Source organism: Physella acuta, unplaced genomic scaffold (genome assembly GCF_028476545.2).
Source record: "Physella acuta isolate Inbredline_101_S28 unplaced genomic scaffold, ASM2847654v3 ptg000364l, whole genome shotgun sequence".
In the NCBI taxonomy this organism is placed as follows: Eukaryota; Metazoa; Mollusca; class Gastropoda; family Physidae; genus Physella; species Physella acuta.
In genome coordinates, this window is record NW_026731883.1 from 373,819 (window position 1) to 398,928 (window position 25,110).

The window sequence follows — 25,110 nt, forward strand, 5'->3', positions numbered from 1 at the left end:
ACATGTACTTCCACCCCTACCCCACAATTTCTCCCACCCCAGCCCTTAATGTCCTAATAATGTAGAGTCCTGGATATTGCATGACTCGGATCGGTGACAATCTTGTTATTAAACCTCGTGGAGATCGATAGATCGATAGCATTGATAAGTTTGCTCCAGTCACGATCTAATCGATACGTCTACACACCGATGGTTTAAACTACCCCAATAAAGATGTCTGTGTGTCTGTTTGTCTGTCTGTGTGTCTGTTTGTCTGTCTGTGTGTCTGTCTGTGTATCTGTCTGTGTATCTGTGTGTCTGTGTTTCTGTCTCTGTGTCTGTCTGTGTATCTGTCTGTGTATCTGTCTGTGTGTCTGTGTGTCGTCTTTCTGAGTGTCTGTCTTTCTGAGTGTCTGTATGTAAGTCTGTGAGTGTGTGTCTGCCTGTGTGTCTGTGTATATGTCTGTCTGTGAATATATATATGTGTGTGTGTGTGTGTCTGTCTGTGTGTTTGTCTGTGTGCTGTCTGTGTATCTGTCTGTCTGTGTACATTAATGTCTTTCTTTTTGTTTGAATATTGTACATTTTCTGTGGACCATAATTTACTAGCACTGATATTGGAAAACGTGTTTAAATGCAGCATAGACTGTATTTTTAATTAAATGTTCATAGGTGAAAGTACAATAATTTAGGCAATTATCTCATGGCATGAACCGTTATAATTAGTACATGAAGAACAACAATCACAAGGTCAATGACCTCACATGTATCTCGAATTGTTGTTTTACACAGACTGCATTGTGCATTGAATATATGCATATATATATATATATATATATATATATATATATATATATATATATATATATATATATATATATATATAATGACAAGTCACACATAGGCCTTGGTAGAGAAACGTAAAAAAAAGTCATTAGTGTGAGTGTTAACTACACTATTTTTTTCAGCTGCTGTTAATGACATAATTACTGTAAGCACTTGTTAATTACGTCCTAACTGTGATTTATTAATGTGTCATCAAAACGTAGCTCGTTCGACACCGATATTTTAACACAGGTTGTTAGTGTCAGCGAGGGTTCAGAGCTTCTCATCGACAAGGGGAAGAAAGTGACAATGTGATCTTCTGAATGTTACAAAATTGTAACAAAATATTTAAACCATCATGCTATCGATATTGGAAGAAAAGTATTTGTGAAAATGACAACGCGATCTTTTTAACGTGGAATTCGTACACATAAAATGAAAATATTAGGTGCTATAACATTGAAATTGTAACAACAGATATGCGACCTAGTTGTAATGCACGTGAGAACCACTGGATTGGATAAATCCTTAAGCAGCGGATGAATCTTATTAGCGCAGTAAATAACATAGTATCACGGCGAACGGTATTAGCATAGGAATAGAGTATAGAATTATCTAGCCTTGCATGATGGCTGTCTAGTGGAGAAAAGACGTCACAAAGTGGAAAGGTCAAATAGGGCTGCCATTTTTGTCTTTTATTGAAAACTGAATAACAGTGATTGTTTCTTGTCGAAGGAAAAAAAAACACGTGAAATCAACTAAATCTGTGTTCTGGTGTGATTGTCTGGGGAAAATTAAATTTGAATAGCCTAAAGTTCGTCTTGTAACCAGCTGTTGACGTGTTGTAAAGCAGACGATTTCCTGATTTTAATGTGGAGAGAATTCATTCTGACCTCGAGCATACTCTAGATTTATTCAAGTGCTGAGGGTCAGGGGTCGTACCCCCCCCCCCCCCTAACTCGCAGTCTACTATCGTCACAAAAAGCTGTAACCAGAGGCATACCTGAAGGGGGGGGGGGGGGCGTATGGGCTGCCGCCCTAGACGCCAACCTTAGGGGTGCCGAATGGGGTAGAAAAAAGAGCCCCCCCCCCCCATTTTGAGCTTCATTACCAGCTTATACACAGTCGAAGATCAGAAAATTAGACCGTTATTTCAACTTATTTGGCTTGACGGGCTGATTTCACTATTTTCTACATCAACTGTGTGACACCAACATAAACAACGTTAAGGGACATGGACTGGTATAAGGCGACCCCGACCTTTCATAATTGGGGGGGGGGGGCGCATTTTTGACAATGCCGATAAATATACAAATGGGGAGGGGGGCGCAAAACGTACGGTCCGCCCCGGGCGCCGGAATGGGTCGCTACGCCTCTGGCCCTACCCTATCCCATAAATAACGTCACAATATTTCAACTCCCTAACATCACCATTAGGGCATTATTCTAACCAAAATCGGCGAGTACTTATTATTTTTATTTGAATATATTTATATCAAATACAATATGTATACTACGTCATCAAACCCTCATTTAATATATTACATCATTGATTCATACGTTTAGAGGTATTGCTAATTGAAAAAAATTGAAGTTTTATATTAAATATTTAATTTCTGCTAGTTACCTCCCATTTTCATTTCGGTATATAACCAAGGGAAAATACCCATAACTGTTCCTCAAAATAAAACAAATTGACGAAACTGAAAAAAAAAAACGAAATTAAAAATAGAAATACAATTGTTTCATAAATTATATAGAACATGAATATCTAGAATTATCTATTAATTTTTTGTCTGTTTGAAATATCTTTGATTTTACATGAGTCATTTTGTTCTAACTTATATTTTATTAAAAACATTAGCTATAATAAATACTCCGTTTTTAGACACAAAAAAGAACATATGACTGATTCGTTTTGTTAGCGTTTTTTATAGTTGCTGAGGTAAAAAAAAAAATTGAACCCTGTTTCTTGAAATTACACCTGGTAGTAAATCACCATGAAACTTACTTGGATGCTTTATGATACTTTATCTCGCTGAGTTTTTTTTTCGATGTAATGGTAACAAACCATTAACACACAAACCCGTATTCTTACAATCTCAAATTCAGTTGGTAAATGGAAGCAAAACATAAATATATAGTTTTCTTTTTATTTAAATTTTTTTTTAGCTCACAACGTTTATTTGAAGGAAATCTTGTAACTCAAAAAAAAAAAAACTTTATAATAATAAACTTTTAAATGCACTGAAAATAAAAAGAAATGTGCTAAAATGTGTACGGTAGGTGGTGCTTTGACCTAAGGGTGTTTGACCGCAGATGCTGTGGCGACAGCCAGGATTTGACAACAGGTGTTTAGTTCACAGTGAGTCTTGGACCATATAGAAATGGGAAGCTCTGGGAGCTATTTAAGGTGATGAGTTTAGTTTTAGTCTTTATGACGTCAATTTTCCTAGGTATTAAATGTTAATTGTCTTTTTTTAAAACCATCCATGACATCCCAGCTGGTTCACAATTATGAATAGTTTTTGTACTGAAATGCACATTTCAAACATGAATCGTAAGCACTGTGACGTAACATTGGAGGAAAAGTTGGATAAAATTGTAAGTGACAGAAAAGCGCGGAAGGATGTTGTAGTGGAAGGATGTTGTAGTGGAAGGATGTTGTAGTGGAAGGATGTTGTAGTGGAAGGATGTTGTAGTGGAAGGATGATGTAGTGGAAGGATGTTGTAGTGGAAGGATGTTGTAGTGGAAGGATGTTGTAGTGGAAGGATGTTGTAGTGGAAGGATGTTGTAGTGGAAGAATGTTGTAGTGGAAGAATGTTGTAGTGGAAGGATGTTGTAGTGGAAGGATGTTGTGGTGGGAGGATGTTGTAGTGGAAGGATGTTGTAGTGGAAGGATGTTGTAGCGGAAGGATGTTGTAGTGGAAGGATGTTGTAGTGGAAGGATGATGTGGTGGAAGGATGTTATAGTGGAAAGAATTTATAGTGTGTGAATATTGTAGTGGAAGGCTGTTGTAGTGGAAGGATGTTGTAGTGGAAGGATGTTGTAGTGGAAGGATGTTGTAGTGGAAGGATGTTGTAGTGGAAGGATGGTGTAGTGGAAGGATGTTGTAGTGGAAGGATGTTGTAGTGGAAGAATGTTGTAGTGGAAGGATGTTGTAGTGGAAGGATGTTGTAGTGGAAGGATGTTGTAGTGGAAGAATGTTGTAGTGGAAGAATGTTGTAGTAGAAGGATGTTGTAGTGGAATGATGTTGTAGTGGAAGAATGTTGTAGTGGAAAGAATGTTGAAGTGGAAGGATGTTATAGTGGAAAGAATTTATAGTGTGTGAATATTGTAGTGGAAGGATGTTGTAGTGGAATGCTGTTGTAGTGGAAGGATGTTGTAGTGGAAGGCTGTTGTAGTGGAAGGATGTTGTAGTGGAAGGATGTTGTAGTGGAAGGATGTTGTAGTGGAAGGATGTTGTAGTGGAAGGATGTTGTAGTGGAAGGGTGTTGTAGTGGAATGATGTTGTAAATAGACCATGTTCCATTGTGAATTGAAAAAGCCATAGAGTAAGTAGAAGATAACTTTAACAGTCAATCCCAACCTGTTTTTCTCCGCCCCGCCCCGCCCCTTTACATATTGTATAGTGTAAAGGCAGCAGATGGTGACTGCCTTGGTGGGTAGTGAAATAGATGTCAAGAAAAAGACAGCGTCTAAATACCGAATTCCAAGAAACCATTACAGAAAACGTGTCTACCGTGAAAATGTGGTCACCTAAGTGTGGGTAAGAAGGTTGAACGAAGAAAGAAATAGACATCAAGAAACGTGTTGTCTTGCAGGGGTGGACTGGCCCGCCGGTCTACCGGGAAAAATCTCGATGGGCCCCCAGGAAAAATCTCGATGGGCCCCAAGAAAGGCGCTGAAACAATCCTATTAATGTTCAGTTTTGTTTTAAATATTTTTTTGGAATTTCTCCATTTTACCACTTTATTATTTCGTACCAGGGCGTAAAATTCAGGCTTTGATGTGGAAACTAACATATATTTACAATGAAAATTTTAATCTGGGGTTGGGGGGGGGGCTTTTAATATCTCCCGGCCTCTTGGACAAAGCCAGTCCACCCCTGTTGTCTTGTAACGTTTATTTTCTTACACCGAAGCCAACAAGCCATCATGTTATGAATAAAACTTTGAAAGATTACGATCCTGTCTTAAAATAATGAACCCGGAAGCAGACTTGACATTTGATTGTAATATCAGTTTGTCAAGGCAGTTGTTTGTACATGCAGATAAGGCAGAGACGTTGTTGTGTGTTTGTTTTAGATCGTGTGACGTTAGCCTTAATTAAAGTCTACACTCGGAAAATCTAATTGGCTGAAAATATGGCTGTTAAGCGTTTTAATTACCTGTCGTCAATTAGCCACGGTAGTAATGATAATGTGGCGTAATTATAAGATTTAATAAGTAGCTGTATTTGTCAACAGGTGTAGTGTTAACGTGGGTGGGGCACTTGGCTAAAACTAACCCCAGAGGCCCTGCACCTATTGTAACACGAGGAATATTTACATTCTGTTACAGCTTTAAGAAAAGATTTAAGGTCTAAAATATTCGGGGGAAACCTGGCTGTTGTATGATCAGCAACCCCCACCCCCCTTGTGGTGTTTGTCAATAATAATTTGTAGACATAATAAATAAATAAAGGTTAGTTGCAGTAGAGTGGCACGCCCTGATAGATCGTTTTAAAAAAAAGATCAACGACATAAGGCGTGAACTCAGTGACGTCACACAAACACACCATTCGTGTTTCATTTAAAAATATTTTTCCCATCTAAACTTTGATAAACCGCCTATAATGGCTAAGGAAGCTGTTTATATTGTGCTGTTCTTATCAATTAGTAGTACCCACTAATTTCTATGAATGGTAATACAATTTGCAACATGTCTTCCGTTGGAACGAGTATCCAGGCTAGGGTTAGGTTTATGGGTTGAAAAAAAAAACGTACACAACTTTATTGATCTATTGTAGGTGCGGCTAATATATACTTGAAAACATTATGATTACTAAGCACTAATGCAAAATAATGAGTTCGAAGATTAATTGTGTTTGTATTATCAGTTATCAGGATTTATAATTGTGGGTTTACTTTTATATTTGAGCCTTTATCCACATTTCTAAATGTTTCTGTTTCAAAATAAACCAGGAACGATAACTGTGAACAGGTTTCTAGATTAGTGCTGCGCCCAAAATGTTATCGGAGCACTTCCGACACGCCCTTCACAGTGTGGTCGCTGTCGCAATGCCGCACTGTCTTCGACTATTGATACGAAAGTCTTGCAAGGCATACCTCAAACGTTAGGGTGAATAGAACGTGAACGTCATGCAAAATATGACTCATACTTAAAACGTAAAAATATAATCTTTAACGAAACAATCCCAGCCTCGTAAAATTAGTTGTGTTTTGTAGCCTGAGAAATGAATGACATTATTAATCTTAGCATGGTTGCTCTATTTTGGCAAACTAGGTACGAGAAATAGTTACACATATGTGACATAAATAAAATAAACTTTGATCAGAATTTTTTTTTTCTTTTATGTAGGACTAAATATACACACATTATATATATTTGTATGAGTATTTGAAATATAAATGTTAATTTGAAATTATCGTGCCGTATGAATTTCAGCTATCTCGTTGCATAACATGTAGTCTTTGGGTTGGCATCTAAGCAACTATTTTTTATCCAATCAATAACTGGAATGTAATTATGACCAGATGGGATTTCACGAAACAACATCAGTGGGCTAGTTTTGTAAACAACGACTGTACTCAGAATTTCTTACCAAGGACGACGACACTACCCCCTTTCCGGAGCATGTCCACCGTGCCCCCCCCCCCTCTCCCCAGAATGAAATAGAATTTTTTTTATTTACATAGAAAATATAGACTAACTAGCCCACGCCCGACTCTCCCCTTCTGGCAATTTAAATGCCCCCCCCCCCCTATGAAATTTAAGTATCCCCCACCCCTGGAAGAAAAATGTCTAAAGAAGGGAACACTGGCTGTATTTATACTCAGTTCACACAGGTAGACTGATACATCCACAAGAAGAAGAAAAAACGGTCACACTTACACATGCTACGAGACAGAGAGACCCATTAGCTAGGTCAACACATTTTTTTATACTTTTCATGGGGGGAATACATTCTCGATTTGTTTTAGAGTATGATTGCCCTTATGATCCACATAAGTAAAGCTATATAAGACGGGTTGTGGTTTTCTACAGTGTTTCTTACAGACTATGTTCTGGAAATTTTCGGGGGGGGGGGGGGGAGGGGGGGAAGGGGGTGCTAAAATTCACGGGGGGGGGGGGCGGGGGCGGACACTGTTGAAAGTATATATTTGCTATTAAATGCTATTAAATTCCATTTTATTCGTGGGAGGGGGGAGGGCTTTTTGGGTATACTCTCCCTACGCCCCCCCCCCCCCTGAAGAGATGCCTGGAAGAAACACTGGTTTTCTATCGTCACGTCAGCAGGCATAAGGTAGATCTTAGACTTTGATTCTATTTATTTAGACCTGGATGTTTTTTGTTATAGTTTATAAGCATGTGTAAGCTAAATCAAATGTTTTTATGTGGGGCCTATAACTTAATGAATTAATAAATCACGCCTACAGACCTACATAATTAATAATCATATTTACTAAATATTTATACACCTATATAATTGTTATATATGTGGCTATATAATATATATATATATATATATATATATATATATATATATATATATATATATATATATATATAATTATATCCCGTTATGCCTTTATAAATTTAGGACACAGATCTATATTTTATATTGGAATAATATTGATTCAACTTGAATCCAGTATTTACCTTGAAGATCAAGGTAAATACTAGATAACTTAATAAACCTGAATAATAATTAAATATCATTCACGTGCACTTAATGACTTCATTGAGTTTTTGGTCTAAATTAGACGAACAAAAGTCCATTAATTAATCTTTTTGTAATAGTAGCTATCTTAAAATAGGAATTACCTTACGTCTGTTGATTTGTTAACACACCTGTGCCACTACCTGATGCATTTTGCGAAACGGTTAACTTATCAACAAGTGCACCACTTGGGGCAACAGCTCAGTTAACTCGAATAAAAGGCGCAACGACTACACGCACAAAATGTCGACAAGTATAGATCAACTTAAATTTACCGGTCTCTAAGTTAAAAATTACCTTTTAGATAAAAGAAAATGTATCCCTGTCTCCCATGGCGAATAAAATCTCTAGAAACAAAACCACGTTTCTTCCATCTTAAAATACCCCACCGAGAAGAAATTCCTGACACACCTGAATGAAACGAACCGCTGGTTTGTTTAGGTCTCCTATCGAGATTACTGCTAAGAAGAGTTGCAGTTCCTTTATCTCCCCCCACCACACTAGCTATGCTAAACATTGAATATTCATGAGCGTGTGAACCGTCAACTCGCTGGTTGATCAACGACGGAAGGTCAAAGGTTATTTACAATTAATAATAGCGGAATTAAGAGTTTTGACTTTGCGTTGACATATGTTATTAAAAGTATTTGTTTAATTAACATATTGAGGACTATTTAATTTAAAGCAGAGCGATTCTTTACTGCAAGTGGAACTGTAACTTTGAAAATGTTCCTGATTTCAAAGCAAACTAACACTAAACACGACAGCTGTGTAAAGTGTAGGAAAGGCATCTTAGAGTTCTTTGACACCAGTAATCATCTATAATCTAAATCGCCTAAACCGGTAGGCCCATATGCCGAACTATATAAATCTAGGGTCACATACATTTTATTTCGTTAACATCTTGCATTTTTTTTTTTTCAATTTATCATTACAGCCAAATTCATCAGGTATAGATCTAGATCGTCAAAAATTATTGACGGGGATTTTTTTTTTAATAGAAGCGGAAAAAAAGGTAACGTCCCTGGGTGGGCTCGAACCACCAACCTTTCGGTTAACAGCCGAACGCGCTAACCGATTGCGCCACAGAGACTGTTGAACAATTGCAAAATAATTAACAACAGTTCCTTAATTTAAAAAGGAAAAAACAAAATTCTTATAAGAGTTTGTATAATCAACATCAACTGAATTCATGTTCATTTTTTAATTTTGTGGAATATTATTATGCATGATAATTATTTTATTAAATTTTATTATTATTTGCCTAGTCACCTTGACCTTTAAAATGGCGGGTTCCAGCTGAATTCTAAATTCGTTTCCGACTTTACGTCTACACTCACTTGATTTTACAATCTACATACCAGATTTAAATAATAATAAATAATAATAAATATCTAGATCTAGAGTCTAGGCCTTTTGTGTATCGTTATCATTATTTTGATAGTGTGCATCACTGATCCTTTGAACAATAATTTAGTATTTATTTGAATACAAAATATTCTAAACTTCAAGCTTGTAGACCTAATAATAATTATTTTATTATGAAAAATGCGAAAGTTTGTAAAATTAAGGTGAAGTCTGCTAAAAAAACCGAACTGGAGATAATGAAAGTGGAGTCTAGATCTACAAAATTCTGAATGATGCAATGTAGAGGTTTCATTGCAAACAACCTTAATAATAAGAACAAGATGCAATCTGAATCTACATTACGCACTCTTTTGTCCTTCAACGTAGATATCTACATCTAGAGTTCTAGAGGCTCAGACTAGTCAGACTTCTTAGTAAGAACTTAAGAAGTGGCTGAAGTAGGCCTACCAAATTTTATTTTCATCCTTCTGATGATCTGTTTGTGACACTTTTTAATTTAACTTTTAGATTTGGCTTTTGTCTCTCTCTCTCTTGTGACAGTCTTCCACACTGATTCTGGTGTCCTAATCTATTAACTATTCTATTCATGATTATATTATATTTTATTCAGGCAAATAACATGCTTTTGTGGGTAATCTATTATTGTTTTAGGGTAGATCTATGTAAAATCGTCCGCGACTAGTAATGTAAAAAACAGGTGACTCCTTAAATTTTATTAATTATTTAACTAGGTACTAGGATTTGGCTCCCGTTTTACGATGCGCGGCGAGATTTTCCTCCCGTTACCCAAATATCGAGAGTTGGCGGACGCGCGAGTGCGAGTGTTTCGTAATTTTTATTATTCTCCGTTTTTGCCTGGTCAATTTTATTGCGAGGAGTATTATTTTGAAGAAAAATGGACTTAGCGTATTATATATTTTTTAAAAATATTTTCATGGACTGTTTTTTATGGAGTGTTTCATTGAAAATAAGGTAAGTTTGACTTATTCCCTAAACTTCTCTATGGGCTCTACTTGAAATTTTATTGCATAATCTCCATTCTTATCCATTTTTCTCTATTACTGTAAAAAATCGTAATGATTGGATGTGTCTCTTAGCTGCAAAACGCTTCACAGTTTGGTGTACTGTTTGGGACTTTAACTGTTTACAGACTGGAAGTGAAAGTGAACCGGAAGTTGTCGGGTCTCGCTACTAACACTTGTGTGACTTAGTCTAGCTGATATGCTTGTATTACTGTAATTATGATTGTGGCGATCGTTGTTTTGACTCGGGCGATAATGGCGAACGCTGTTTTGATTCGGACAATAGTGGCGAACGCTGTTTTGACGCCGGCAAAAGTAGCGAACGCCTTTTTTATTCGGGCGTTAGTGGCGAATACTGTTTTGACTCTGGCGCTTATGGCGAACGCTGTTCACTGGTGATAGTACCGAAGGCATTTTTGACTCGGGCGTTGGTGGCGGGCGATGTTTTGACAATGGCGATCGTTGTTTTGACTCTGGCGATAGTGGGAAACGCTGTTTTACGCAGGCGATATTGGCGAGCGCTGTGTTGATGCTGGCGATTATGTCGAGCTTTGTTTTGACGCCCGCGATAGTGGCGACCGTTGTTTTGATGCCGGCGAGCGTTGTTTTGATGCCGGCGATCGTTGTTTTGACGCCGGCGATAGTGGCGAACGTTGTTTTGACGCCGGCGATAGTGGCGAACGTTGTTTTGACGCCGACGAGCGTTGTTTTGATGCCGGCGATCGTTGTTTTGATGCCGGCGATAGTGGCGAACGTTGTTTTGACGCCGGCGATATTTGACGCCGGCGATAGTGGCGAACGTTGTTTTGACGCCGGTGATAGTGGCGAACGTTGTTTTGACGCCGACGAGCGTTGTTTTGATAGTGGCGAGCGTTGTTTTGATGCCGGCGATCGTTGTTTTGACGCCGGCGATAGTGGCGAACGTTGTTTTGACGCCGGCGATATTTGACGCCGGCGATAGTGGCGAACGTTGTTTTGACGCCGGCAATAGTGGCGATCGTTGTTTTGATATTGACGGTAGTGGGGGGGGGGGGGAGAAAGGAAGGTCTGGTATTAACAATACACATTAAATATTTGGTGTATTCAGAAAACCTTTTTATTTTGATGGGAAGGCAAATAATGTACTTGTACTATTTACTTTTCCAGGTAGAACCTACACTTCTAAAACCAGCACATCTCTACAATATGATAAGCAGTTATATGGCCTAATGTCAGTTATATTGTCTAATGATGGAACACTATGTAAACGAGAAATTAAAACTATTAAAATAAATAATGTGTTTATCTTTTATTTAGGCAAACTAATTAATTTGTGATATGAACTATTTCCTTTAAAAACCAACCAATGTTGAACTTCTCCTGAAATGTAATATATTAACGAATAAGCAGAAACACATCTTTTTAAATTAAACTATATATATATATATAAGTATACCAACAAGTTTATTACATTTATACGAATAAAACACCTTACATTTCTAATAGATATAATTTGCCTTTTTTTTTTAAATTTAAATATTTGCGCTCAGTTTTTCAATGATGTCAGGTGTGTCGATGACTCAGCATTTTACATTTTTACCATCCTTTACCTATTTGTCAACTATTTAGATAGAACCATCACACACACTTATTTTAGAGCTTCACTCTAGTTAGTTGTTAGCTTTAGATTCAAATAGATTGAGCCTAAACAAATAGTGTATGAACAAATTTTGTATTTAAAAATAGGGGGTGTACCCTGTTCCACCCCTTATTTTTTGTCAAACAGATAGATTTAAATACATATTTTGATTGTTTCTGTTTGAGAATAGAGTCATCTAGAGCCAGGCAAATTTTGAGACTTAAGTGCTTAATAACTCAAATTTGCCATCATGTTGCATTTCACATCAACAAGACTTCGGTTTTGCGAAATTGTATAATTTATCAGCTTTGTAGCAGTTAAAACAAAAATCTTTTCAGTTATGAATATTATTTTGATTGTAATAACTGACACATCCATAGCTCATCATTCTCAGCAAGTTTGAGCTTAATTTTTCAAAGTGTTAAAATTTTAACTGAGATTTTATGAATGCACTGTATATGAAAAAATAGGGGGGGTACCCTGTTCTACTTCTGTTTTTGTTTAACTCTGCCCATAAATTTCTAATTTTATTGTTTATTATCCTTGCATATATGATAGATTAAGATATTGCAAAGTTATAACCAATTTGACCATATGGTTTACAAGCTAGGACAATTTTAGTAAACGCTTAAAAAAACTCTATCACAGAAATTGGGAAAAAACCTATGTTAAAAAAATCACCTTTTTTAATACGAAAAAAAATCATAACTATTTAACCGTTTGAGCTACATCAAAAAGGAAAACTGTTCTGTTATTGTAATTTTTTGCTCCTTTTAACTGTAGTGGTTGTTTCCCTATTAAACCAATTTTCAAAATTTATCCTAGTACCTATATTTAACATTTTGAGGAGGATTTATTTATGTTTTGAAAAATACAAAAATGTTCCCTTGTTTCATTTATGTACCTGTTTTTAAACAATTGAATTAGAACTTTTCAGTAATAAATGAAGACTAGAATCTAGATTCTAGTGATGTTTCCAACAGATGCAACCATGCTCTTTTACTTATAGCGCAAGATTCAGGGGAAGCCACTCTAGCTTTCAGATGGCCGCTTTTTATATAGCAAATTCTGCTCGCAAACACTGCTGTTTAAAGTTAATTTCTTGCCTTCTATTAAAGCCTTGACGATGAGGTAACTTTTTCGTACATTACTAGCCGCGGACGATTTTACATACCTAAAATGATAGATTACCCTTTTGTTTAACTAATACTACTAGAGTAATACATGATCTAATACTGTTTAAATAGTAGTTAGTAAAGTAATATAATAATATATAAATAGGCCTAAAAATAATTTTTAATAAGTCTTTTTATAAGTAAATAATACAACTAAGTAGGCCCAATTAGTAATAGTATCTAGATCTAGATCTAATCGTGTCGAACTGACTAATAATTTAATAAACCCTCCACCTTCAAGAGTGTAAACTGTAAACCTTAGTGGGGCTTTAATAAGGTGTATCTAGATCTGGAGATAAAATTAGTCTAGTATCCATTTGTTTTAGCTGAATTGATATCACATTAGTTTTTTAGTTTTCCAAGAAGTGTAGGTGTATACTTGCTAACACTGCTTTTATACTTTCGACATGTAGGCCTATACTTATACTATACAACATGGCTTCCGAAAAAACTAAAGTTTTTTTCTAGATGTGTATAGTATACAGTATACATTTTGCAAGTGTAGACATGGTATAACATTGTACTCACATGGAGAGTGTAACTTTGTGACTTCACTATAGCCCAAATATGAAGGGAAGATGGGTAAAAATCTTGTTACACTTTGCTGCTGTCATTTAAGGACAATCCTGTAGGGTTAATTGGTGGTTGAAGTATCAATTTGGAATGATCGGGTTGAGGATTGTAAGATGCTATTATAAACCTTAAAGTTTTAGGATACCTAACCAGTTGTGGAAAGTTAAGTAAGGGCAGCTTATTGCTGACACTAGAAGTCAAAGAAACAGAAGCACTCTTTAACATTTTCCTAAGGACCCATCAGACCTGAAAGAATTCTTTACTTTTTTAATCGTTTAATTTATAAGTTCAAAGTTTCTGTTAAGCATCTAGCTCAGAATTTGAAAGAATTATTGAATATTTTGACTTATTTTTATATATTCACAGCTGATGTACGACACTCAGAGCATGCCACATATCCATTGGTGATATCTCAATGCGTTTCATACTTCTCCACCTTAGAAGGTATAGTGCATCAGCAACATCTCTTCCTGAAAAAATGGTTAGAGTTTTGAATGTTGCTGAGAAAAATGATGCTGCTAAATCTTTAGCGAATGTTCTTTCACATGGTCGATGTAGAAAGGTATATTTTTTCTTAAGTTTCATGTTTTTTTTTATTTAAAAAATAAATATTAGAGGTTTTAGCTTTGTGTTCTGGTTTAAAATACTGACATTGTCCTAGTGAATTGTGTACCAGTTGAAGAAGTAGATGAAATAGCAATACTTACATAAAACAGGCTTATGATACTCCATGTGCTCTATCAATTAATACATAATTGAAAAATGATTTTCCCTTTATTTTCTAATAATGCTTTTTTTATACATTATATTTCTTAAGCGTGAAGGGTTCTCAAGGTTCAACAAAATTTATGAATTTGAGTATAAATTAATGAACAAAGATGTGACTATGACCATGACTTCAGTTTCTGGACATCTGCTTGGTCTAGAGTTTACTGGGTCATTTAAAAAGTGGTATGTAATTTCCATTGTTTTTTTTTTCTTCATGTTTTCTCAGAATAAAAGATGTTTCATTTAAGGTGGTTGATTAAATATATTTCTCTTTACTATTTATCAGGGGAGCCTGTAATCCTGTTGATTTGTTCAGTGCTCCAGTCATGAAGCATTGCCCCCAAGATTACAATGATATCAAGGTACATTTTATATGATGTGGAAGATTCATTGGAGAACTTTATTAACTGGAAGTAAATGATAATGTCTATGTAGAATATGTATTGTTTACCCTACATTAAGTTCTTGAAAAATCTTTTTTTATACTGTCAGAGAACCTTAGAACAAGAGATCAGAGGCTGTCAATCTTTAATTATTTGGACTGATTGTGATCGTGAAGGAGAAAATATAGGCTTTGAAATCATTCATGTTTGTCAAGCAGGTAAAAAATCTAATGTTAATTATTAAGTCACGTGATCAAAAAAACTACTCATATGTATTGACTATCTTGTCTTAATAATTTTGGTTTTAATTATTGTGTAAAGTGAAAATGTTTTTTACATTTGTTTAAATAGTTACTGGGACTTAGTGAAAGAATATATTTTACCGCCACTGATTTTAAGTTGTTTCATTAATGAACTATTTATTGTCACTCAGTAAAACCGAACATTAAAGTTTATAGAGCAAAGTTCTCAGAGATCACACCTCAGTAAGTATGACTAAAGTTTTTAGAAGAAAATTAAAATTCTAACTGGTTTATACTCAAATTATAATCACACTTTACTCTCTGTTTGTGCCCTCATTCTAAACATTGATTTTGTTTTTTGTTTGTCTTATTATTTATACACTTTTTTTACATTTAATATAGAGCTGTTGCCAGAGCCATCAATAATTTAGCTGCCCCTGATGCCAGAATTAATGATGCAGTTGATGTTCGCCAAGAATTAGATCTACGTATAGGTGAATTAATTATTTTTTGCTTTAATGAAAACCTGGCAATATTGCAGAAATCTGTCTTTGTTGATGAGTAACAATTACTTTTTACTTAATTTCATGCACTGTCATAAACACTGCTCATTACTTGCATTAACAATTATTTTGTTTTGTTTATTTAGGAGCAGCTTTTACAAGATTTCAAACTCTGAGGCTGCAAAAAACTTTCCCTCAGGCGTTATCTGAGCAGCTGATCAGTTACGGGAGTTGTCAGTTTCCTACTTTGGGATTTGTTGTAGAGAGATACAAACAAGCTCAGGCATTTGTTCCTGAACCATTCTGGAAGATAAGAGGTAATTTTAAAATATTGATATTTGAGGAAAATCAAATCATTTTAATAAAATAATGTGTATTGTAATTAATAATTCACAGTATTAAACGTAGAACAGAATCCTCACTTGGTCATTGTAAAAGTAACATAATTCTGTAAATTACTACCTACTTAAATACCTTTTTTTTAAAATAGTTTTTCTTATGAATAGTATTTTAGTTGTTAATGTGACTCATCCATTTTCTTCTCCTACTAGTGTTACATCAACATGATGAAGTTAAAGCAGATTTTAGTTGGCAAAGGTTAGTAAATTTAAGTCTCTGAGATCCACCACAAAAGAAATTTACTTTGCATCAATGGTATATTTTTCTACTATTAAAAAAAGTAAGTAGGGCCTATTTTAAAAGATTGATATTATTTTTTTAATCTCAGCCATTAATATTTTATATGCTCATTCTTTTAACAATGTGAAATTTCATACCTTGCTTTTTTTTTTTCAGAAATCGATTGTTCAATTTTTTAGCATGTCAAGTTTTATATAACCGTTGCATTGAAGTAAGAAATATAACCTAAGTTAAAAATGTAAAATAAATTTGCCATTATTTAATATAGAGTACATTTTATTGTCTGTTATAATAAACTTATTTTTATTAAAGATATCGCTTTTATTTAGAGCTAATAATTTTTCAATTGTGACTCCTAAACTTATGATGTATAGTTAACTAGCCATATTCGGAAAATTATAATTCAAACTATTTCAACTTTCTCAACAAATATTTGTATTCAATTTTTCATCAGAATCCTGTAGCCACTGTAATTGATATAAAAAGTAAGAGCAAAAGCAAATGGCGACCACAGGCATTGGATACAGTTGTAAGAGAAATTACTATAAATCTGAAATTTGTAAATCCTTTAGTAGCTTGTACTCATATATGTGTTTAATTTTCTTTTAACTTTTTAATGATAAAAGTGTACTTTGAATAACATTTTGTATTTTTTGTTACCACTTTTTTTATAAAGGAATTAGAAAAATTAGCATCAAGAAAGCTAAAGATTAATGCCAAGGAAACAATGAGAATAGCAGAACATCTCTACACACAAGGTTTCATTAGTTATCCACGTACTGAAACAAACATTTTCCCCAAAGAAATGGATTTGGCAGCTCTAGTTTCTGAACAAACAAGAGATCCAGATTGGGGAGGTAATTCGATGAATGTTGATATTTTTGTTTATATTTAGCTTGTTTCTTATTTTTCACTTGTACTTACAGATGTTTTTACTGCTTTAAATGAATAATTATGCCCAATTTTTAAGCAACTAGAACCCAGTGGTATTATTTACTTAACTTTTTTTTTTTCAAACAATATTAATTTAGTGTGTTTTTGCTTTTTCCTAGAGTTTGCCCAGCAAGTTTTAAATAATGGGGTTAATCCTAGAAATGGTACCAAAACTGATCAAGCTCATCCACCTATTCATCCATTGAAGTATACTGCTACCCTACAGGTGAACTTTCAAAATTCTTGGTTACATTTTTTAAAATTAATTATTTATCGTATATACTTTACTGATATCATTTCATGGTTTTACTTGTCAAAATTAAAGCATGATTGTTCTAGTGTGAAATTGTGTACAGTTTATTTGCAGCAATTCTAACAAACACTGTAAAGCATTTCTAAATAGTAAAATGAGTTTTTAAAACTTAGATATTTGAAATAGGTTGTCTTTCTTTTTCACTTTTTTTTTTTTAATATAAAAAAATATTAATTTTCATATTAAGAATGTATTTTACTATGTTCTTATTTTCTATTTAGGCTTGAAGTTTTTAATTTAAAAATCTGTTGATTTAAGAGCACTATCTCTGATGGGTTCCTAATTAATCTAAAAATTTAAATTATTATTATTACAAAATGATAGTGTTGAGTCTAAGTAATTATTTTAATGATCGAATACTTTATTTTGTTTAGGGTAATGATAAAAAGGTGTATGAATTTATAGTGCGGCACTTTTTGGCTTGTGTATCTCAAGATGCTCAGGGACATGAAACTATAGTAGATATCAACATTGCAGATGAAATAGTAAGCTTTTTTTTTTTAGCAAATTTTTATTTGAGTTTTGTGATGGAATAAGAGTTTTTGTACCTGGATTAACGTTTAACTAAAATTTTAGTTTTCAGCACAAGGTTTGATGATTCTAGCCAAAAACTTTCTAGATGTATATCCTTATGATAAATGGAATGCTAAAGTAAGTTAAAATATACAGATTCTACCTCATTTTTTCATAACAATCTTTACCTTAATTATAATTTAGAAACCTTGAAGGAATTAAAAACTTGAATGTAGTCATGTATGAACTTAAGTTATTTTGATCCATGAGTTTCTCTAAACTAAACAGGAAGTTCCACTCTATAGACAGGGAGATCAGTTTGAGCCAAACTCAATAGAGGTAATTAAGATTTCTAGATAGTAGTTACACTTCAACTGTACGGCTTATTTATACTTACATTGACTAATGGAGATATTGCTTAAAGATAATAATTTAATATGTATAAATATGGTTTGCTGACTTTTTCTAATTCTGCAGATAGTTCCTGGAGAAACAAGTGCACCACCTCTACTAACTGAAGCTGATCTAATCTCCTTGATGGAGAAACATGGCATTGGTAAAGATTTTAATCACAAAGTATTTCATAAATTTGATAAACCATAAAAATAATGTTCTATACTTGTAAGGCTAAATTTGGCTGGAAAACATTTTGTTATAACCAACAGGTACTGATGCAACTCATGCTGATCACATTGAGACAGTTAAGGCTCGTATGTATGTAGGTCTAAGACCTGATGGTAGATTTGTACCTGGCCAATTAGGCATGGGATTAGTTGAAGGTAGGCTATTTTTATTCTTTTGATAATTAAATGAACATAAGTGTGGGCTAGATTGCTTTCATCAAATTAGAGTTTAATTTTTTCAGTTGGTATTGTTTTTCATCACCCTTTTCAGGTTATGATAGTATGGGTTATGAAATGTCCAAACCAAATTTAAGAGCAGAGCTAGAAGCAGACCTTAAATTGTAAGTATTCACATTTTACTTTACTTTTATTTTATTTTCAGGACACTTTATATTTAAGGCATTAGAAAATGTATACTGTATTAAAAACTAATAGGGTCAATTATATTTAAGTTAAAAGCAGCTGTTTGACTGGTTTTGTGATGTTAAATATATCCGTGGTGGTGTTTTTTCAATAACTTTCCCCTTTTGTTTATTCACATACAGAATATGTGAAGGGAGAAAAACTAAAGAAGGTAATGTAGGATAAACATAGGTGCTGGATAATTTACCAGCTTCAACTTAGTTAAATTAAAACGTTTCAATAAGAGATGTCTTAAATTCTGCTCTTTGTGACAATGTGGTTTACACTAGGTTTTAAGTAGGTTGTTACATGAATAGTTTTGTAGGTGTATGTTATGGTAAACTAAATGCAAATTTCTTAATTTGAACCAGAGGTCTTAAGTGTCCAGATACAGAAATACAAGGAAGTGTTTATTGAAGCATGTAATCAGGTATGCCAACAACTTGGAGATAAACATAACTAAAATAACTGCTTAAAATGAATACTTAAGAATTTTACCCCCCAGTTTTAAGCAAATTGGATTGGTTTAGCTTTGGATGTGTATTTTTGTAGATTTTAAAACATTATTTCTTGTTATTCTAATGAAGATCTCTTGGCAGTAGCGTACGCAGGGGGAGCAGCCGCTCCCCCTCTGGCCATTTTCAGCAAAGTGGCGCCTTTTCGGAAACTTTTTAAAAATATTTTTGGTCGGCACATCTATGTAAATCACAAGATTTCTTTTCATGCAGCAATTAAGCATTATTGTAATGGTTTAGTAGTGTCTACGTTTACAACACGTATTAACAGCTGCATCAGTTTGCCATTCTAAAAATAACCAATACGATGCAATGCAATGTTTAAAAAACATCTACGGGTAGTATCCAAGGTATAATGTATTTCTTTACGAATAATTGAATTAGAAAAATGTTAAACATAAAACTTCACACATAATTACTTTATATATACAGTTTGAATCGTGTGATTAATTTTAAAAAAATTACAATACAGAAAAAAATACAACTGATGTGGCACATCTATTTAAATTTACTAATGGGCAATCTGCGTAGTGGTGGGGAAATTTTGACAAGGCCAACAGCGTCATCACGATGAAGTAGTAGTATTATTACAGTTTGGGCGATGGTGATTACTATTACAAATTATATGAAACAGTTACAACCCCCTCCCCCATGGACCCCTCTGTAAAAAAATATTGTCATAATACCACTGCTACATATTTAAATTTATTTATGAATCAGTATATATGTGTAATTGAATATGTATGTTCATCTAAAAACTGACGCTATGTTCACTCTGAGTTGGTTATGCCACCCACCAGGTAAAACTCTGTGAATATTGTTTTTGCAATTACCAGTAAAAACGGGTGTGATCAATACAGTGATCTAACCCATACCTGATCACTATGTTAAAAAATTATCTTTAAAGAACACAAAAAGTCAATAGATAATTAAAAGATGTATGAACTGAACTAAAAGACCGATAGTTTAGTTAAATGTAAGCTATTATTCCGAAACGAGCCGACCCGCCGCGTATCATACGCCGCTATTTAGTTGTTTTATTTTCTACTTTTCAGTAATTCATAATTTGTGAATTCGACAGTACCAATGCTGCCACAGAAAATATTTGCTTTAAAACACTACCCCCCCCCCCCTTTCCCCTAACCCCGACCCTACACCCCCCCCCCCCCCCCCCCCCCCCCGTGAAAGCAGCCTCCTCTTAGTTATTTCTTAGTTACCTCTTGTAAGTTTAAAATCGAACTAAATTATCTGCCCCTAATAGAAATATGTAGATATTTCCCCTATTTCGCTTGTCTTAATTAATGTCCCAGGAATTATTATGTAAAAATATTTTTTTACAAGAATTACAAAACAGATTGTGTTGAGTTTATTGTTTTCGGTTGTAGTGTATGTATATATATATATATATATATATATATATATATATATATATATATATTGTTTTTTTTTGTTTAGATTGACACATATTTTGTTTTGTCGGGCTACATTGTGTGTTTTGTTTTCTTATTTCTTCAAGTGCTACTTACAATTTATTTTGCATCATAGCGAAGTAATGACATACAGCTAGTAATTATATATATATATATATATATATATATATATATATATATATATATATATATAGAACATGTTAAAAATTTGTCGCCTTTTTTTGCTCATTTCGCTCCCCCTACAACGAAAACCTGGATACGCCTCTGTCTCTTGGTTTTGTTTATTTGTGCTGTTCTTATGATTTGTTTGCCTGACACTTAGTGCAGCTTCTGTTGTTTTATTATTACTAGGCACAGAAACTTGACGAAGCTTTGTCACAATATCTGGGTGAGGCACAGGAAACTCCCCAGACTGCAGGTAACACTAAAGCCATTTTTTTCAACCAATTCACATTTACCATTTAACTTTTTTATTCTATTGACACTGCATACTCTGTAAAATAATTTTTTAATCTTTAGGCGAAGTAGCTACAACTACATCAGTTGTAATGACTTGTTCAAAATGTGGAAGTCCAATGACATTACGCACAAAGAAAGATAATAAAGGGTAATGTTACAAGTAGCAAAATTATTTTTCATATATATTTCTTATTTTGTATGATTGTACATAGCCAAGACTTACAAAAATACAGTTTAACAATATACATTGATTTTATATTACTCTTCTAACTCTTCTACTTGAGATAGCTAATTTATTTGTTGATCAGTTACCAGCTAAAAATGGAGTATTTTATAATTATTTTAACAGCTACTACATAGGGTGTTCAGGTTTTCCTGAATGCAAATCCTGCATTTGGTTGCCAAATTTTGTTTTACATGCAGCAACAACAGATCAAATCTGTCAGTTGGTAAGTCACTTAAATAAAAATAGTTCTTCTTTTTATTAACTTTTATTTTAATGAGACAGATCCACAAATACGGTAACCATTTTAATTAGTTAAACTATTAATAATCATCAGTGCCAACCAAGATCTGTAACCAAACTTCACTTTAAGTTCAAACCAGGCAGTGTTCCAAGTACAATTTCTAATGAGTAGGTTGACTTGATACTTTAATTTTGTTGGAACTAACATTAAAATATTATTATTAAAATAGTAGTTTACTTCTTTTCTAGGATAAGGATTTTACCATGAAGGGTGCTTCACATCTGTTGTTAGCATTTAACTACAACTTCTTATTTTTAAATTGCTGAACCCTTTGACTGTATTCTAATTTTTTTAATGATGTCTTTCAGTTATGTGGGCTGTATAGGTGGATGTGACGAGATGTTAACTGAAACTTTAGGTGTTAGAATTGCCTCTAGTCAAGGTGATGTTTGTCTTTATTATACTTGGGATTTTTTATTTATTAAAAAAACACATTTATCAAAGCACAATCTGAAACATGTGCTTCTGATAGAAATCCATCCATCTTAAGTTCACATCTGTTTTGGTAGGATAAATTGACAAAACAGTTCAAACATTTTATATTTGAGTAACTAAGCTATATAAAGAAAATACTGATAGTATAGATATAGATAATAGAAACACATTTTTTAAATGTTGAAAATGTTTCAAAATGTTAGCCATGCCATCAGTTTAAAAAAAAGTATTGAACATTGTACAAATAACCTGGTTTTCACCATGAATACTAAGAGATGTAATTAAATTACTAGATCACTGAGCAGATTGTCGTTAAGTTTGTGTTGTGACAGTTTAACAACTTCAAGTACCGTAATAACATCCCTTTACATGTTTCAGCTGCTGCAACAAATCCACTCATGCCACGCACTGAAACAAGCACTCACACTCCCAGAAACTCTGGCCAACCTAGTTCCAGACCTACCAATACACCAGCAAACAGGAAAGGAGCCGCTCCGGCCAGTCAGTCTCAAACAAACCCAAACCCCATGTTTAAAAGAACAGTCTCCACACTTTCATCATCGAACAACAGTTCCACACCTGCTGCTCGAAATAGCAACAAAAAAGTTGTGACAAGTCAGGAGCCTGCCCAGTTCCTGTCTCTGATGAATGGCCACAATCAAACACCATCTAGTAGAAGTGTGTCGTCTGGCAGTAGATCTTCATTTACAAATGGTAGAGATTCAGGTAGCAATGTCAATAGGACTCAATCCACTTCATCCTTTTCCACAAGTTCCATGGATGACAGTGACAAAGCTATAGTGTGCAGCTGTGGAAAAGATGCAGTGCTTTTGACCGTAAGAAAGGAAGGCCCCAACACAGGTCGTCAGTTTTACAAGTGTTCTGGTCAAAATGGTGCCAGTTGTAACTTTTTTCTTTGGGCTGATGACAACGCAGCCCAGCAATCAAGTCAAAGGTTAGTAGCTAAGTACCCTAATTGGCTTATCTGTAACTTTGAAGTAATGTTCTGTTAAGCATGCTTTTGACTTTTATTTCAGTTTCTCAAGCACTCAAAATCAAACAGCATCTAGGAATAACAACTCATTTCAAAGTCCAAATGTAAATAATCGAAATTTTGGGCCCCCTAAACCTTTTTCATCAAATGGGAGTGAAGAAATACTGTGTAAATGTGGGATTCCAGGAAAGTCGTAAGTCTTCATTACTTTTATTTATCAGAAAAAAGAGAAGCAACAATTGCTAGCAGAGATGGTTTATTGTAATCGAAAAGTGTCTAATATAAACTTATCTTTTCAGCCTGGTTGTTCTAAAGGAAGGCCCCAACAAAGGGAGGCCTTTTCATTGCTGTAGTAAACCACAAGGACAAACTTGCAATTTTTTTCAATGGGCTGATGAGGATGGATCAGGTAATTAAATTTGTGGTGGACATTCATTGTGCCTTTATTCTCAGTTTTGTTGGTCATCTTTTACCTTGTGAAAACAATTTTTTAGCCAATGCAGTAATGTGCCATTAATAATTAAATATATATTCTTACAGTGAAACAAGAAAGCAGTGGATTTGCAACCCCCTTTCAACCCAAAGGTGCTCAAGGTTATCAGAACAGTAGGAAACGACCACCATCAAGCCCCAGTCAAGGTCCTAAGCAACGAAAAGCTCCTGTGTGTGGATTCTGTGGAAAGCCTGGTACATTTTTTATTACTTTTAATGAAGCTATTTCATGGCTTATTGTTTTTACCTTAAGATCTTGAAACGGTTTAGCAGAGTCATTTCTTTTTACAAGGTTTTATTTAGTTTGCAACATATGTTTGTAGCAAATCTATTAACTTAATGTTGACCCACTTCTATTGTAGCGATTTCAGTCAAGCTTTCCAGTTACATTCCATACAAGTCTATACGTTTTTTTTATTTCATTAGATTTTTTAATTTAAGGGGAGATAATAAAATTAAATCACTTAATAGATTACCACATTCAATAACAGAAGGGGAGATAACTACCTAGATTCTAGCTGCAATCACACTAACAACAGTCTAGTGAAGTGTGGTTCACAAGAATATTTACAATCGTAGAGACTGATGATCTAATGAAGGCTATTAAGGGCAGATAATACAACTTGCTGTCGTTTGTAAAATATTGTCATGGACAGCTGCTTTCACTGTGCAGATAATCAATCTTATTTCAGATATCGTGAGCTACTGATGGTGTTTTAAAGCAAATATTTTTAGTCATGTCGACTTCATAAATTAGGAATCACTAAAAAGTAGAGAATAAAACATATATAAAAAACTATAGCAACAAGCTTTTAAATGCACTGAAAATAAGGAAATAAAACTCATTCATTATTGCTTTGGTTGCTAACTTGTGTAGATCTAATGAGCTACCAAAGCTTTTATAGATTAGTTTTATTTCATTATTTTCAGTGCATTTAAAAGCTTGTTACTATAAAGTTTTTTTTTTTTATTTGTTTTATTTTTATTACCACTTAGCTTGTGGTTTCTTTCATGTATACAACATACCATTGCCGTTGATTTTTTTTCTAAAACTTTTTCTATTATTCTCAGGTCATAGAAAACCCAAATGTCCAGAGAGGAATGAAGAATTTTGAAAAAAATAAAACAGAAGTACTGTGATAAATTTGTTAAAAATGTAAATAGATGTTCATGTCAGATAATCATTTAAAGCAATAAAAACATGTACATTTTCTATGTATTTCGATTTTCAATTACAAGTCTCATGTGCTGTCTATACAAATTAAGAGCTTACAATTTAACTTACATAACATTCAAACACCACAGGAAGAAAAACTAAACTTATAAACATTCTTTATTACACATATAAAGATATTTATAATATTATATACATATGTACACTGAAAACCTTTTTCTGCAGTTGTCATAATAATCACAAAACACATCATTCGA

At 34.0% G+C, this 25,110-nt stretch overlaps 3 protein-coding genes and 1 non-coding gene across 5 annotated transcripts in view; 1 reads left to right on the plus strand and 3 right to left on the minus strand.

Moving 5' to 3' along the window:
• The window catches only part of LOC131941544 (unconventional myosin-XV), a 90,646-nt gene extending 82,436 nt beyond the window's left edge, over positions 1-8,210 (minus strand). The window contains exon 1 of one of the 2 annotated variants that reach the window (XM_059300829.1): positions 8,050-8,210. The gene's annotated coding sequence lies outside the window, so the exon portion shown is untranslated. The remainder of the gene's footprint in view (positions 1-8,049) is intronic. The other variant, XM_059300827.1, reaches the window with a different exon arrangement.
• Positions 3,773-4,339, minus strand: LOC131941538 (guanine nucleotide exchange factor subunit RIC1-like). The gene has a single exon (XM_059300815.1). The coding sequence runs from the start codon at positions 4,337-4,339 to the stop codon at positions 3,773-3,775; it is 567 nt and encodes a 188-aa protein (XP_059156798.1).
• A 561-nt stretch (positions 8,211-8,771) lies between the features above and the next one.
• On the minus strand, positions 8,772-8,845 carry Trnan-guu (transfer RNA asparagine (anticodon GUU)). Its single transcript has one exon. It is a non-coding gene; the product is annotated as a tRNA-Asn (tRNA).
• A 560-nt stretch (positions 8,846-9,405) lies between these two features.
• LOC131941529 (DNA topoisomerase 3-alpha) lies at positions 9,406-24,964 on the plus strand. Its single transcript, XM_059300802.1, has 31 exons — positions 9,406-9,533; positions 13,875-14,070; positions 14,326-14,459; positions 14,563-14,638; positions 14,769-14,877; positions 15,093-15,144; positions 15,304-15,395; positions 15,551-15,721; positions 15,956-16,001; positions 16,200-16,254; positions 16,498-16,572; positions 16,720-16,900; positions 17,096-17,202; positions 17,664-17,774; positions 17,866-17,940; positions 18,091-18,141; positions 18,280-18,358; positions 18,468-18,581; positions 18,697-18,766; positions 18,971-18,999; positions 19,199-19,257; positions 21,124-21,190; positions 21,292-21,379; positions 21,581-21,680; positions 21,792-21,865; positions 22,067-22,140; positions 22,572-23,148; positions 23,231-23,380; positions 23,487-23,596; positions 23,728-23,874; positions 24,751-24,964. Exons 2-31 carry the CDS (start codon positions 13,924-13,926, stop codon positions 24,792-24,794), a joined length of 3,264 nt encoding a protein of 1,087 aa, XP_059156785.1. The 5' UTR covers positions 9,406-9,533; positions 13,875-13,923; the 3' UTR covers positions 24,795-24,964.
• The last annotated feature ends 146 nt before the right edge of the window (positions 24,965-25,110 follow it).